Here is a 17,767-nt window from a genome sequence, read left to right as displayed (position 1 = left end):
TTGATAATAGAGAAATTTCAATCAAAAAAAAAATTTTAATAATAATAATATGTAATAGGTATATCATTTATTTAGCAGTATTCATATTTATAAAGAAAATTGATCACCTATACCTACTTATTTTTTGATTATACATGTGAAAAGTCCATTTACTAAGGATAGATGTACTTGTTTTGATAGACGCGAATCTTTAAGAAAAATTGAATGAGAGAAAAAATAATTGTACATAATAGTAAGAGAAAGAATAGGGTTTTACAAGTTTACATTTGCTATAGAATGGTTAAATGAAAAAAAAAAAGTTTTGCAACGTTTATTGTAGCTGATTGTTATTTATTTTATTTATTTATTAATCTCGAAATTATTAATAATTTTTGATTTGATATCTGAGGCCATTAGCATTACATTTAATATTGTACTAGAAAAAATAAAAATAACAATATATACAAAAAAATTACATAAAAATGAATAATTAAAGTTGTTAGTTTTAAAAATTTTATAGTAATTGGAGAATTTGTGTTGCTTTGAAAAAAATGTATGGTGCGAACTTGATTGTCTGGATTTGAATCAAGACTTGTTCCGATGTCATAATTTATGTTAAGTTCTTCTATTAGTTTTTCATGTATTTTGATTGTTATTACGTACATACATAAAATGGTAAATAACCTGTATACCTACTCTTAAGCGTATAAAAGCTTACGGTCTATGATTGGTGTTATTTTCTATTTCCCACGTAAACGAACTATTTTTTACTGTTGAAATCTAAGGACATGTTACCGTTGCAGCCACAAACATTTTGTTTGAAAGAAGTAACTAAAGAGGTGCAAATAAAGGGTATCAAATTCACACTGAAATCAATAACGATAATAATAATTATGGTATAAAATTACATATTTATAATGCAAGTTATTTTAGCGTAATATTTTGAAATTAGAAAATCTCAAGCGGCAGTCTAATTTATGTGTTCAAATTAATTGTACGGAAATCCAACATGCTATATTCGTTTTTTTAATTATTTAAAATATGTTTCAATAATAATAATAATAATAAATTATAATTATATTGATATAAACATGTAATTTCATTCAGTTTGTCGGTGTCAAGTACAAACGAAAATCGAGAACATGTCATGCGTGACAATTTCATTAAGTGTTAATATATTCTATATCCATGACTTCCGTGTCACTTGCATGAGAAAATAAATCAACGCTTTATTCTAATTGAAACTATAAGATTCTCAACTCATATTATTGTATTATATGATTTTCATGTATCCATGTACGAGTATTCAATCGAGCGGCAATTTAACGCATAACAGCCAATAGCAACGAAGATAGTGTCAATAATAATTACAATCATCTAATGTGAATATTATTCTTGTATATTGAAAACAATCTACACATTATTGACGATTGGTTGAATGCAGGTATCAGTTGGGATGTTGTTCTAGAGGTAAATTAAATACAAAATCAATGTTGATTAATCAATTGTAGTAACTCATTGCCGACGAGACTATTATATAGAATACAAAATTCAGAAATCTAAATATTTAAATAGCAGGTCAGAGACAAGATGATTATTTTAGAAACTTGTTAATTAACCGAAACTTGGTCTGTTGTTTAATTATTGTATGGGGTGGAAATGTGGTAAGCCTTGTGGCTTTTAAGAAGATGGGAATCATTTGCTATAGGTACGCATGCCTGAAGATGTTTAACATTTCTCACACGGCCTGTATGTCAGAAATAGGATAATTAACTCCAACAGACAGTATTATCATAGTCCTGTATACACGATTGCAGTTTAGTGGTCTGAAAATCATTTTAATTTTTCAAAAAAATATGCCCCCTTTATAACAATTATTGTGTTCACCGTCTTGTAGTCAACGAGTTTGAAATCACTTATCTCGAGATGTCAAGACTACTGTGGAAATAGGTATATGTATATGAGAACAAAAATATAAGATGCCTATAGCAAAAAAAAAAACAGTGTTCATTATAACATTATTATCGTTGGTTCGTGATATTATTATACGATTTCAGTTATTTTATTAAAACGATATGTTTTATCTAAATCCACCAGGGCGAGGTGAGTAGAGTAAATTAAATCCAAGCATGACACATTTTTTTTAAAATCATATAAGTAGGGCTCGGAAGTTGTAGGAATTGCATATTGTTCTGTATGATCTCAATTTATAGCAGACCTAGCTAGAAATTTGAAATATACAATTGTGAGTTAAAAAATTGAATATTAAAAATGCATATTTTGCCAATTTTAGCTAAAAAGTGCATATTTCATTAATTTTATACACATATTATGCATATTTCATATTTTTCTAAAAATAATTGATTTTTTTCTTTCTTAACCTGTTTATTTCAACTAATATTGAATATAAAACTCAAAATGACCAACGAAGGTATTTATTGTCATCGCCATAGTCAATTACGGAGTTAATAACAGTGATTTAATGATGTGATACGCGCATTTAGTCTATCACGCTAGTATGCCGAAATACTTATTTGTAGTATTATCATATCGTCGATAGGTTATCGTAAATATAATTATGGTTTCTTCGTTTATCGTTACTGTTGATTGTACACGATTGATGTTTGACAGTGACAGTTTCGTTTTAGACGTCGTATTGTTAGTAGGTGAAGTGCGTATATTTTTGGAATTCAGAATAATATTTTTGCATATTTAACATTTTTAATGCATATTTTGCAATTTTTTCGTCCATATTTGCATGCATATTTTACCTTTTTTAGCTCCAACAACTTCCGAGCCTTAATATAAGTTAATATAAGTTATTAACCACTTCTTTAGAGAGAAAATTATTCTAATATAATTACTTTAATTTATCATACAAGTGGGCTACAAAAAATTCAGCATAGATAGGTGCTGTTTATAAAACAAAAATTAAAATTTCTTTGAAATCTTAAATATAGGTCGTTTAATAATATATTTCTGCAGTGGCTCAATCAGAAATTTTGTGTGAGGGAGAGGGGTTAAATCCCGCGCAAAAAAATTCCCATTAAATAGGTATTTATTTTCTGCACTTTTTTGTAAAATCATTGTGTTTTACAACACTATATAATTATTATTTTCTGTTTAATTTATTACTCTATCATGTTTGTCATATTAATATACATATGCATTTAATTTTTTCTTATATAAGTATATTTAAAGCTAATAAAAATGAATAATAATAATAAAATAAAATATTGACCGTAAGTGCATGATTATGTTACTTTATTTTAGATAAGGAAATGTTAATTATTGGTATAACTGTATAAAATTAGTTCGTATAGTCAAAGTACCGTACCAAAAATCTATTAATCTTGGTCGTGTGATTAATTAATCATATTACTAGAAAAAAGTACAGATTCGTTTCATATTTTAACGAAGTGACGCTTATGGTTATTCTGTAATTTAAGTTCTGATGAGGATTACTAATGTGTGACATTGATTAGTACCATCAATATTTTTATAATAATATATATCAAGAATATGACCCACTTAGCCCCCCTAAAAATGCCTTTGTATTCCTGTGGATTAGTAACCAACCAGCCCAGTCATCTTTAAGAAAATTTAGGATGATTTACGTGTTATAGAAATACAGTGGGTTAATTTAAATGTAAAAATTGTGGGTGTTAACAGCTATGTACTGAGTTAATTCCCTCTCTAGTCCAATGGTAAAATATTTAAATGCTAATTTCTCCCAGTACATAATTTTTTTGTTATATGAAATAAAAATTTGTTAACTTTAAATGACAAAAATACTTTGAAGTTACTGATTTTAAAACTGTGGCTGCTACGACCCACCCAAGACTTTTGTGTCTATGTAGCAAACTTAATAAGTGTATCAATTAATAAAGAAATTTAAAATTAACCTCTTTCATTAAAGGATTTATACTTCAAATAAAATATTTGAACAAGCTATGTTTTGTGGTGTATAATTAATATTTTATATAGATAAACAACACTTGGAAATCCGAGTCAAATTAATTACATAGGTATAATATAATTTATTATATATATATATAATTATGAATAACATACATTTTAAATTTCTCATTAGTGTTGTTAACAATTCGCATTTAAATGGTTGACTTAACAAATAATCCATAATGAGTTTCTGCATAAAATAAATATCTAACAATAAATTATTATTATTAAGCATCGAATGATAAATCTATTTTTTTTGCCTAACTTATTTTTTAAATTTATTAATTTACAGAGTGATTTTTCATTTCTGGATATTAAAATAAAAAATGAAATACTCGATGAAAAAATAATTAAATACTTCTTAAAATAAAATTATTATTCATTATGCGTAATCGTTAAATATAATTAGTACATGTATACAATATTATAATATTGTATAGACAGTTTGTTTCTCTTATATATTCGAGAATCAAGAATATATTTTTTCAACTTGTATCTTAACAAACAATGCTTTTTGTTAGAGCCATTTAGTTACTCAATCTATAGTTGTTATGTTTATTTTACATTTTCAAAGTTATAACTGACATGAAGCTTTAAAAATAATTTAATGCACACGCCAATCCTTCATCATCAGAACACTCAGCCAATATCTCGAGAATGAACTACAGTATTCAATTCGTTTTCATTTCAATGTTGTTGGTAATAGAATCGATTTTTCGATACATTATTTGGATGTTTTTATTTTCAAGCGGAATAAGCTTTATACTACTATGGTTGTTTTTGCGTGTACTGTAAGCTATCATAAATTCTGGGTAGGAAACAAATTTTATTCGTTTTTCACACGTATCTTGCATACTTTTGAGTTATATCAAAACAAACATCTAACTTATATGGATTGCTCTTGAAATAAATGTATTTGAAACATATGCATGTGTTCAACAAGCCCTCGTAACTGTTCAAAATCTAACAAACTATGTCCAAAATTAGAGTGCGTCTTTAAAAGTCTGGACTTCATTAAACTTTAATATTGTACTGATAAAGCCAATCTGAAGGATAAAAATCTTTCAACATTTAAAGAATTTATCAAAGAATATATTTATCAAAAACAAATTATTATTTTATATAGTTTATGAAATATTTTTTAATAAATGTATTTTTAAAAGTTTTTAGGCTCAACAAAAATCATTTTCAAACACAACTGCACAGTGGTACATTTCATAAAACTTAAAAAAAAAAAAAAATTATAAATAGTAGCATTGTATAGGTTTAAATAATGAATATTTAACGTTTTTAAATACGTATCTAAAATTTTCAACTATTAATTTATTTAGTTATGACTATGTTTAATACATTATGTTTATCATATAAGTTTTATTACCACATAACCGTAGATTAATATTATTTAATAGTTAAATGTTTAAAAAAATAAATAATTTTAGTGGTTTACATTAAATACCTAAAATTATGTATGTTAATATTAGGTAATTAAGCTGAATAATAACACTTTAATATTATGATACTAATATTATTAGAAATCTACAATTAATATAAAAATTAAGAACCAAGATTTTTTACGGTGTAACCTTATAATATGAAATACACTTTTTTTGTCATATTATCGCTGATGTGTTTTGGTTCATAAATATTTTTTTGACGACTCTGGTACGTATTGTTTACAACATACAAGGATACATTTTTATTAGTTTTTCGTCTGGGAAAAGTTGAAGGAACTGTTTTCAAGTATTAGTTCATTTGTATGGTAGAAAAAAGGAAAATATATTTTCACGCCGTAGTACATGGCGTGCGAATCTGATAACAAGTAACGACTGAATTAAATGTTATTATAGTCATTTAAAATCTAAATATATAAGGTATAATTATAATGCTTTAAATATAACTCGATTTGTTGAAATAATAAAGAAGTGCAGCTAATAATGTTATAAACAGACCCTAAATCAAGTTTTATATTATAACAAGATTAAATATTTCACTTAGATCATGCAAATCACTTTTTTTAGTGTAGGTACAATACTATATACTCAGACGTATCTAATCATAATGTATTATAATATTATAATATTAAATCTTAATATTGGTAGCTACTCACATCCATTATAAAAACGATACTAAACAAATTTAATGTCATTATGCTATCAGATCATTCCTGTAGTTATTTTAATAATCTTTTGTGTAACTTATGAATATTTTAAATTGTTTGGGTTTTTTTAATTCCCGTTGACTATATTTTTGTATCTCCGTTAAAAAATTTGAAAATGTAAAACAAATCTTTTCTTTAAAATATGTTTATTCGGCAATTAAAAAATATTGAATATAAATTGTCTCTTTTTTATAACCGTTCAAAGCCCAAATTTGAACGTAATTGGATAAACGAAAAATAACAATTTTCACTCAAATAATTTTGGTTTATAAATATTAATCATACAGACTTGGAAATTATTGGTATTATGTGTATCATTATTTCTATTAGAACATGGCACGAGTATTCAAAATATTTTGAGTGGTTTTGAGCTTTTTATACTATAGTATAAAACCTATATTACCTAGTTTCAAACAGTTAATTTAATTTTTTACTTGTTCTTAAAAAAATTGCTTTTAGAATTCCTATAGGACCAAGATAATTATTTTGATAGTTTAATTTGCCATATTGAAAGTTTGTTTGAACATTCATAAAAAATATTTAGATATATATGGTATCATATATCATCGTCTAAATTGTATGTATAATATATATCTATATCGTGTATTATAATTTATATTATTAGCTGACACAATTGGAAACATACCTATAACCAGAGAGAATGAGAAATAAAGTTTTTAATGGAGTTTGTTTTCAACAAAAATTATAAAATATATTTAACTTATTCGTAGGGCATAGAATTATAATAATATGTACATTGTACTTGACATTTTTAAAATAATTTTTATAACTAAAATTGTATGGTTTAAATATTCGTAAAGAATTTATTGGTCACTTAAACAAGTACTAATCGAATGTTGTAATAATTTTTAGAGATTTCTGCATGATACATAACGTTTAAAAAGATGTTTTAAAAAAATATTTTAGATGGTTAGAGTTATAAAAAATTAAATATTTAGTTATAAAAAGTAAATATTATAATAATTATTCATAACACACAAAATAATAGTGATTATTTAATTTTATAGCTACAACGTTTACAACAATTAATTTTATCCAATCCAATCTAATCCAATTATAAAATTTACTTGATAAAAACAAAAGTATCCAATAATTTAGATTCTGAGCAGAGAATTAGTCATACTTTTTTTTTTTATTAATACATTTTCAGAAAATACTCAAAAGAATGGCTAAAGTATTTATTTTTTTTGGAAATAATTAAATAAAAATAAATTTTATAACTTTATCAAAACATTAAAATAAATTAAACTATAAAATAATATTGTAGTTCTTAGCATTTTGAGTCTTATTATAAAACCAGAATTTTGATATCTCCATTATTATGGGAGATATCTCAATGGGTAAATTCTCGAGGGACACTTACATAGGTAACTCTGTTGGTTTTACATATCTTATCATGATATATTAAGTATATGAGTTCTATACTATGTTTAAAAAATTGTATAATATATAAAACTTACGTAGGAATGTTAATATTCTTAAGGATTATTTTACACATTTTGATTTGAATCAAAATACAGGCAGCTAAAAATAAAATACCACCTAATTTTAATTATTTAAAGCACACTAGTTCAATTGATTATCAACTGAAGTTATCTTTAAACTATATAATAGTGCATCGTTGTGGTTAACGTCCACAAAATATAATATCAAACTTACATTTTAAGCTAATAATAAAATCTTGTCAGCCTCTCACGTCAGCCTAAGTCTCTCTACTTAGTCATTTTTTATTTTTTTCCGAAATGGAAATACAAAAATGTCTAGGATTTAATTTTTATAATACAATACATACCAATGCTGGATAGTCACAGTTTAAAGTATTACATTGTATGATTATTTTTGAAGTAAAAATATTAAACACGCGTGTATAGGCAGTGTAAAGTGTGCAACATTCGGTTTCTTTGTCGGTACCTACTTATATTTATGGTTTAATATCAAAACCATTATTCGCATCGAATAGCAATTATCAACTGCGTATAGGTAATGAATAAATAAATACTTAAAAATAAATCAATATAACGATCTACATTTGAATCTATTACTTCTATAAGCTACAAACATATTCTAACCAATAGTTATAACGATGTTTTAAAAATAACCCTAAATGCAATTCCAAATTAGTTGAAATGTCCATTGAATGAACTTGTACCAAAAAATGTCCACATAAACTCTGGTAGTCAGTTGACTCATACTTGGTAATACTCGGCCAGACCATTTACTTGATGCCATTTTATTTATTCGCTACTGGACAATAACACACAATGGTCAATGATATTCCGACCGAAAATCCTAAGGGGCTAAGGAAGCGTGCAATAATCCTAACTAAATCCCACCGCGTACATGACGTTTACAATAGTCAACTAGATGCGCTTTTGCTCGTTGAACACTGCTATAATTGTTTAAAATTAGTTTAACAAAAAATATATGTATTCTGTTTGTCAATTACTATTGAATTAAAAAATTCCTTGAAAAAAGAATCTCTAGTGGTACATTTTGTATCAGTTTTCCTATTTCACGTCACACATATCCCACATGATCTCACTGAATTTAATTGAATTAACATTCTTTTTTATATTTAAACAATTGTATTTTATATAAAATATACCTTAAATGTTTTATCCATGGTCTTATTTCGATGTTTTCTTTCCAATATTTCAAAGAATATCGTTGTTAGTCGTCCTAGTCGTCCTAGTGACAGCCATCGACCGGGCGTCTCCATTTGCAAATCTTCCTTGGACGTTCACTTCCGGTCTCCATGGAATTATCACTTTTCTGAATGCCTTCCGGAAATTTTCCGACAAGAACGCGTATAATATTGGATTTAGGCATGAGTTGGTGTACGCAAGACAATGGCTGACTATCTGGACGATAACACTGATCGTCGTGATTTCATAATAGTTAATGCTTTTTAGCACCAATATAACCTAAAAAAAAAACACAATAATATTACTTGATATACGTAAATTAAATAGTATAAATAGTAATAGTATATTTTATAGATAACATGTGATTATTTAAACATAACAAAAAAAATTATTAGATATTCAACACGTTTTATATTAAATATAGATCTGTCTTATCTATATTGTATACAGTATTGTATATAGTTATTAACAATTTGATAAAAATATACATAAATGTATACAAGTGACGATTATCGAGGAGTGTATCTATATAACAAGCAGCTGAAATGCAATGTAAAGTAATACGTTCAAGTAAATTCATACAAGTCAAAAAGAATTACTTTTATGTATATGACTATTTTTAAATTTTTTTTTATCTGTTAAAACTTAAACAACGATGGTTATTTGGCCTACTTGTAAATTTTATGTAGATGTTACGAGTAATGCAAAATAACATTATATACAATTTTTTACTAAAGTTTATAAAAAAATGTATATATTTCTATTTTATTGTTTTCTTCGTAAAGTAACTGTTATAGCGAGGCTGAAATTATAAATATTTTTCTTAGGGTTTTACCGGTTCTTTGGTGATGAGAAGGGGCTTGAGAGGACGATTATGTGTCCTATAGTCACTCAGGTGATTATTATTTCTTTTATATTTTATTTTTTTACTTTTCAAACAATAGTATTACAACATAATATTATGTAATATATATTACCAGTTACTGTCTATTGTACTATAAGTTATTAAAACATAATATTAATTATAGTATCTACTACAAAATGCACAGCTCTCTTGTCCAAGCATCTCGAATTGTTTGTATATTATATTATTATGTAATATAAAAGAGTAAACAATACAATATTATGAACTGTACTGTTTTAAAAGTATTTTGTTTTGCATTTATATTTTAATTCGACGTAGAATTTATGAATTACGAAAAATGTTTATATTATATTTTACTTCCATTCATAAGTGATAATGATAAATCATATTATAATACACAATGGGTATATTTGTATATAATATAAAAATTACAGATATATATATACCATTCATCCATTCAGAAAGTATTTAAAATACATTTAAAATTCTTTTTCTTAAGAGTATTTAAGAAAAAATACAAATACTTGGAATATATTTAAATGATTATCAAATACTTGTTTATTTTTTTTGATTCATTGAAATGCAGTAATTAGTAATTTATTAATTCATTGTAGTTGTAAAATTTATATTTTATTAGAAACTTGTACTTTACCTATACTTAAATTGTATACCTATTGTAAAATGAATATTTTAATTCTGAAATATTTATGATATATTCATTAGCAGTTGGATATAAAACAAATAAATGTTTAATAGTTTTATTTTTTCATTATAAATAAAATAAAATAGTAATTATCAAAAAATAAAATAAAAATATGAAACGTGGTTTATTTGTCTTTCGGATTTTGAAAAACATTAACATGCTACATAAAATTATTTGATTTTCAATTACAAATACATTCAAAGTTGTATTTAAAATATTTCATAAATAATTAATATAAAAAGTATTTAAATACATTTACAATAATAATTATTTTATCTTAGGTGTATCATTCTTGTATATTGTCGTTATATCATTATTTTAAATAACTCGTCGATGTACATTATCAACAAAATTTTTCTTCTAAATAATATTATTAATTTGATTATATAAGCCATAATAAGGCATCAGATATTATTTTACAGTAAACACTGTCTCTTTCCCATATTCATGAAAATAGTGAACGTTTATTTTATTTATGGAAAATTATAAGTCTAACTGACATCCTATAGATGGCGGAGATCGCATGCACTTCATCAAAACCAAAGTGACATATGCAATTCTATAAAGACTTTTAGTGGAATAATTTACTGTCTAACCAATGTACACTTAATCAGACCGATACGTCGATACATAAATAGTGTGTGTGTGTGGGTGTGTGGGTCTGCTTAAGTACAAAAGTTTGGATGTCTTAGGAATTATTGGTGTTCGTCGTCACGTTTGAGTCTTTTGCGGCTAGAGTGAAATGGCCCAGTACAGAAGAAACTGTCACATGTTTTATCGTATTTTGCGCAGCAATAATATGTCCTGTTAAATTCATGCGAGACTCGTAAAATTCTTATACTTAAATATTCTTCTCCTGATGGCGTGCCGGTCGTAAACAAAGTTGGTGGTAGCATTGGACTCACCGGACCAAAGTTATATAGACCGCGGCGTGCATGTTGTGTGATACTATTGAAAATTCTAAAATATAAATCGATATCTGGTATTTTTTTTCATTTAAAAAAAACCAACCTGATATAAACATAGGTATAATTTAAACTAAAAATTTAAAACTAGATGGAATTAACCAATAACTGGTGGGTAATTAATAGAACTCACGTAAGAGTTATTGGAACACGCATACATTTAATTTTCGGAACAAAATCGTATTTTATATAGAATAATTAATCGTACAATAAATTTTGTTCTTAATGAGTCACACTTAATGTATGGGTTTGTACTAATGTTTAAACATAAATCTTTAAACATGTAGGTACTGACCCCACCGAGTTCAATACATATAATCAGTTTACATTTTTCTATCTTTTGAATTAAAACTAATTGTGAATAGAGGAATTTCAAAACAGAATAGATATACATAACGATTAAAAATACGTACTATTTAATTTACACTGAAACAGTTTTTAAATTTATTCAATTACATAAAATATATATTTTGCCGTGTTCAATTTAAAATTAGCTTTAATAGGTAGTATTTAGGGTATATGAAAAAGATAGTTTATTTTCTGATTGACATTTAAAATTTTTTTTATAATAAAATTAAAATAATTTTTTTTTATTGTTATTAGGTAATTATTTATTAGGCTCATGTATTATTTCACACAATTTTGAATACGTTTTTTCTAAATTAATTCTTTAAAAAACAGTCAAAACGCTATAAGTTAATATGTAATATTATATTAGAAGATCTCTGATTTTTTATATTGTATAAATTAAAATATCGTTTATAAGTTAAAAATTCAAAATAGTGCAAAATAATTTAAAATATCTTAATCGGACATCTATGTCTCTTTGAAACATTTTTGAGAACTTTAATTATTAATATGTTTTCAAATAAAATTTATGTTTTATATTCGGAAATAAACTTTTTTACAATAACTTGTTTTATTTTTTATTTTCTAATCCCAAGTTTTGAACATACATGGAACTTTTAAATCTTTATAATTTGTCTAAACGTTTATCTGTAATTTTTGTAAACCCATAAATTGTCCATATCAAATATATACCTTTTGCCTTTTTGAGATTCCCCAGAGATATAATTGACTAAACTTTGAAAATGTATATGATAGTCGGAAAACTTTTATTCTAGTTTAATGCTACTATCATTAATAATTTATTTTGTGTGTCGTTTATACATTTCCAAATCTATAGGTATTATTGTTTTGTTTTTTTTGAAACACTAAAAAAAAAAATAATTATAATTTTATATGAGATAAAATCTAAATTTATAGTTACTAATCATTATTAAACGATTGTTTTGCATAATCTGGATGTGACTGGATCAATAGATAATTGTTGAAAGTGTAATGATTTCTATTAAAAACGTGCACAACGTAATTGTTTTTAAAGAAACCATCATTACCTTTTGATCAGATTCCGCATTTTCCACTCTGTAAAATATACCTACTAAATAAACACCCCAAATCAACTTTGTCAAGCTTAATTAATTGGTGCTCTCCCGAGTTTTAATAAAAAGTCGTATACTTAAATACCCGCATGAGATTGACAAATATTTCACAATCTCACTCTCAGTAAACATTATAGTACTTTGATTTGCAATTTCTCTCGTTTCTCAGTAAAAAGTGAATCCATGGATAGTACATTACTTTTCATCTCGAACCACACCGTAGAATCACATATTAATTACATTACTTGAAAGTGTACATTTTAATTTGAGATTTATAACGTGTTCATAAAATATGATTAAGTTGTTTGTATTTCATTTTCATCGTATTATATAATAATATAGGTATCACATTTTTGTACGAGTAGGAATCTCTTACAATGAGAAATGGATACCAAAATATTTCGTAGTATAATAATTATAATTAATTAATTGATGAAAAAAATTGTTTTTGTCAACGTTTTGGAGCTTAAGCCTTCAAAACATGGCTGGTTCTAAACATTCATAATGTATTTTAGTGAGCTAAATCTGTTGTCAAAACTGCCGTAAATATTACGTCTGTATAGCAGTGTGAAAATATTGCACACGCAGACACTACCGCAAAGCACTATATGAAACGCTTTATTGTTTTTGTTTTCCTCGAGGTTTTTTTTTTTTTGTATAAACGTTAATACATTTTTTTTTTATTTATAACATTCAGTTTTTTAATATGAATTATGAATGAGAATTTTGTTTAATGGGCATATATTATTATTTATGTTGCACCAACCTACGTAAATTTGAAGCACAACCGCCATCGGAGTACCTATCCGTTTGCAGGACACGCGATCGTTGCTTCGTATTATATATAGGCACGAGACGACTGCAGCTACGTACGAACATATTATTTTATATATACGTACACATTAATTTAATACTCATATAATTATTATTCTACAGTGTGAGTAATGTTTTGCGTGCGGGACCATTACACATTTTACAAATATCTCTCACTGCCCAACCAAAAAATACATCTATGCACAATAAATAAAATGTCTATTTACTATCATGTTATTCGTTATTTTAATTTTTGGGTTTCTTGTGACGCAGAACAAATAATTTCGAGCAAAAAATATCACGGAATGCAGTTGGGGTTGTTTGCATTACACATGCGTTGTCTATTATTGAAAATGGTTAAGTAGTCTCGAATTGTTATCATCATTTTAATCACTTTTATTTAGTTTTTGCCTACAGAGCTATATGCTAATAATAATATTTCAGTGATTTGTACTTGTCTGTACTAATCTAGAAATCAAGCCTTTTCAGAGTGAGTACAACTACTGTTTTCGGCTGGATTGTTAAGTATAATTTTTGCTAAAATAAACTGATACAAAAAACAAAATAATTGAATTATGTACATTTTTGATCTTAATTGTTATCTCAAAGTCTTCTATAGTAATATGTTTAAATCATAAATAATGTACACATGTATAATGTATATATACAATTAACATTAAAAATAATAGTAAGATTTAAAAAAATATATCGAAAATATACTTATTGACTGATATTATTCAAAATTTCGATTATTTTAACCAAGAAAATGTCAAGTAATAGTTAAATTACATAAGTCTAAATTATCGAAATCATTCGATTATTGCCAACGTTAATTTCGAATACGATTTTCATCGTTAATGCACAGGATATTACACCAAACAGATAGGTGAAGTCCAACGGAGTATTTATCTTCATTCAATGGCAGAAATCAATGCAGTGTAGAATAATATGTCCCCATGAATCACAGCTAATAAGTATTGAAATAACCTTCAGATTTTCGTTATTTCAGAGGAGGCCATCCTGGACGGGATGACGTATTAAACAGGTCGTAAAGCGTTCTGTTATCACCGACATCGTCTATGGAGTATAAGTGTAGTAAACAAACTGCGGCTCATGATAATTATTATGATGGGGGTTTTACCGCCTACGGTTATACCGAAACTGTGCATGTCTCCTGCTACGTATATAATAAGTACCGGAAATTTTCACGATTAATTGATGCATTGCGGCAGTCAACGAACGGGTGGGGGTGTCGCAAGTGTTTGATGCCTACGGTAAACTTTGAACGATCGAAAGCCAAGCACGTTAGCACGGTTAGTAAATACATGATATTATGGACTATAATTATAGGTATTTGCACGTACGTGTGTACCAGACAACATCCGCACTCTTCTGTCGACAAAACGAGTGTCAATAATAATGCAGGCAGAAACTCGCACAACCACATTATAATAATGTTGGGCGCTTTACAAACAAAATATAATGCTGTCTCACTCGGGCTGAACGCCATCAAAGAGGATCTAAATTTAATCACATTGTGTGTGACCGTATGTGTTTCTCTCGACTTATTACCACCGTAGCTGTCTCCGTCTCACCCATTCGTTTTTGTCTTCGAATACTCGCTTTCCACATTTTGCCGAATTCAATTCATCGTTTTGCAGCCACGGACAATATCTATGTTTGCAGCTTCTTCCCATACCATTGGGATTGGACGCGATGGTTAAGTTAGGTTCGTCACGTCCTGTACTTTTCTTTCACGGAGTACAATTAAACATTTTTTCTTCTGGTCTCGGAAAATGCTCTTTTTGATATTATTCTTTTCCCCGGGTATACCTCTGGGTTTCTTACGGTCCCGTCGCTTTCTATAGTTGTTATTTCTTATTTTTTTTTTTTTTAACACGTGGTTCAACTTTTTGTTAGTTGTTACTTAATTACATTTTAGATCCTGTGTGGAGAGATGAATGTATTGGTTTTACAATAATATAGCTGTTATTTTTTTAAATTTTTTTTTGAGTCTGACGTTACCTTTAGGGGATATTTTAATCATCAACTTAAATTAGGGGTTTTCGTGGAAAATTATCTAGATAAAATTATTTATTTAATGATCTTTTCTAAAAAAAATTAACGGTTATCTATAGTAATTTATCTAGATAAATAATAAAATACGCTTTTAATATTTTAATTTTAATTTTAAAAATAAGTTATACGTGCAAGATAAAATATCAAAAGAACCTTCAAGAGAACATAGATAATTTACTATAATGAATCATCATTTTTGATCAATAATATACAATTAATTCTATTGAATACCCAATTAACATTGTGTTTAATTAATTTACATCATTAATTATTAATTACTAGTTTCAAATAATTATAAATTATTTATAACGGATTACACAAAAGATTTCTTCAAATAATTAATAAGTAATAAATGTCTCGCTTAGCAAATTTTTAATTTTTCTTTAGTTTGTTCTGTTTTAGAATATGGTTTTGTCATTGAGAATTTTAATTAATCTTATTCACAGATGAATTCATCTGATGCAATCAGAATTTGTTGGCGAGAGTTTCAAATATAGTTCCACAGTTTTTTTTTTTTTTTTTTTTAAATTAAATTACTTTATTAACAATAAAATAAAAAGTAAGTACGATAGGTAATTTTTAAGTCCCACCAATATTTTAAGGACAAAGATTTATATCCTTTTAAACATTTAATGTTTTTTTTTTACTGGCTGTAAAATAATTGTATTGTATATATTAAATCAAAAGAATCGAGTATAAACTATAAACTGTAAATTAAAAAATATATTTTTTAAATAAGCACAATAGATGGAGGGATACTTAAGATGACTTGGTTGGATTGAATGAAAAAAGTGTTCAATAATAGTATTTCATGGCGTGGGTAGTAGTGGTTAGTTGACTAATAAGTCACTGAACCAGCTACGCTTTAAACGTCGGGAAGGATCATCTGGAATTGTTCGATAAGAGAAGTTTTGAACGAGGGATGAGGGGATTTTGGTAGTTTGCTAGTTTAAGGTGGAGGCGTTTGTACAGAGTTTTAGCAAAGTTTGTCAAAAACCGTCAAATACGTTGGAATGCGTAGTTTCCTGTAGAGAGTATCATTCGATACAAAAGAAAAAAAAATGAGCTTTAGTTATCAGTCGGAGTCATCTGGATTTTATTTCTATTTGAATTTTTGGCTAATCAATACAGAGTTGAATTCCGTAGCAATTTATTGGTTTGGGGAGTAGCTTGTCAATAAGAATCAAGTAAATACTAACGACAGAAGTGTATTGAGCAGACATCTTGCACTAGTGCGGGGCTAGACAGTCATCGCCACGGACGCCACAGACGATGTGTTGCGGATTGCCTATACTGCACGACCGACTGCGATTATGTCGACGCGCATTTCTCAGCTATATTACCTATAAATCGATATTATCGTTATCGATATACCTATATATTATGTACTATGTAGACATCCGACGAAAGTTTTCGACATACCGTCACGATAATCGTCTTATTAGGATGTACTGCGTGAAACATTCGTGGCATCACGCCCGTCAGTTAAACATTGGTCGAATGAAAAGTTCTCTGCAAGCTGTTAATCCCGACTGGTATCTTTATAGAAAATTACCCTTTTTGGGTTTTGTCTCGGCCACGCTCTCCCGGATGATACTTAAACGAAAAGATGCAACTTTTCTAAGCGTGATGCCCGACGTACTGTGTTGTACTCTAATCTGATAATTGTATGTTCGTCAAAGTCATTCCCGACTCGTAAAAGAATCGCGTCCGTCGTCTTGCATACCCCACGGGATCGTCAGAGAGACGTTTATCCACTTACTAATTTTGTATATATTATTATATATTTATTTAATCCAATGACGAAAATAAACGTTTGGCTGATTAGGTACTGAAAACATCAAAGGAATTTTCATTATTACGAGACGGTTTCTCGCCCAGCGCGAGATACTAACCTACTTATATATTTTGTCATATTTAAATCACGATTAATTGTTTTTCAAATTGCATTACATTGGTCCGTCATATCTATTAAACGCAGTTTGTTTAATATTAAAGTTAATGTTGTGGGGTAAAAATATGAATTATTTTTTTTTTTTTTTTTTTTTTTTTTTTTTTTATTTAAATAAGGCTTCAACTCCTGAGGTTATTAGCCTGCAGTAAATACAAAATAGTAGTTATAGAGTATGATCTTAAA

General features: G+C 27.1%; 1 protein-coding gene across 1 annotated transcript in view; it reads right to left on the bottom strand.

Moving 5' to 3' along the window:
- LOC107164331 (allatostatin-A receptor-like) overlaps positions 1-17,767 on the bottom strand; it is a 188,419-nt gene that overhangs the window by 60,042 nt on the left and 110,610 nt on the right. The window contains exon 4 of the mRNA XM_089220934.1: positions 8,724-9,042. Coding sequence (XP_089077060.1) covers positions 8,773-9,042 — 270 coding nt within the window. The 3' untranslated portion in view covers positions 8,724-8,772. The remainder of the gene's footprint in view (positions 1-8,723; positions 9,043-17,767) is intronic.

The sequence above is a fragment of the Diuraphis noxia genome, unplaced genomic scaffold (assembly GCF_037042655.1).
Source record: "Diuraphis noxia isolate RWA-SAM2 unplaced genomic scaffold, SU_Dnox_SAM2 contig0002, whole genome shotgun sequence".
NCBI classification, from domain to species: Eukaryota; Metazoa; Arthropoda; class Insecta; order Hemiptera; family Aphididae; genus Diuraphis; species Diuraphis noxia.
This window is presented reverse-complemented; position numbering and strand designations above follow the sequence as displayed.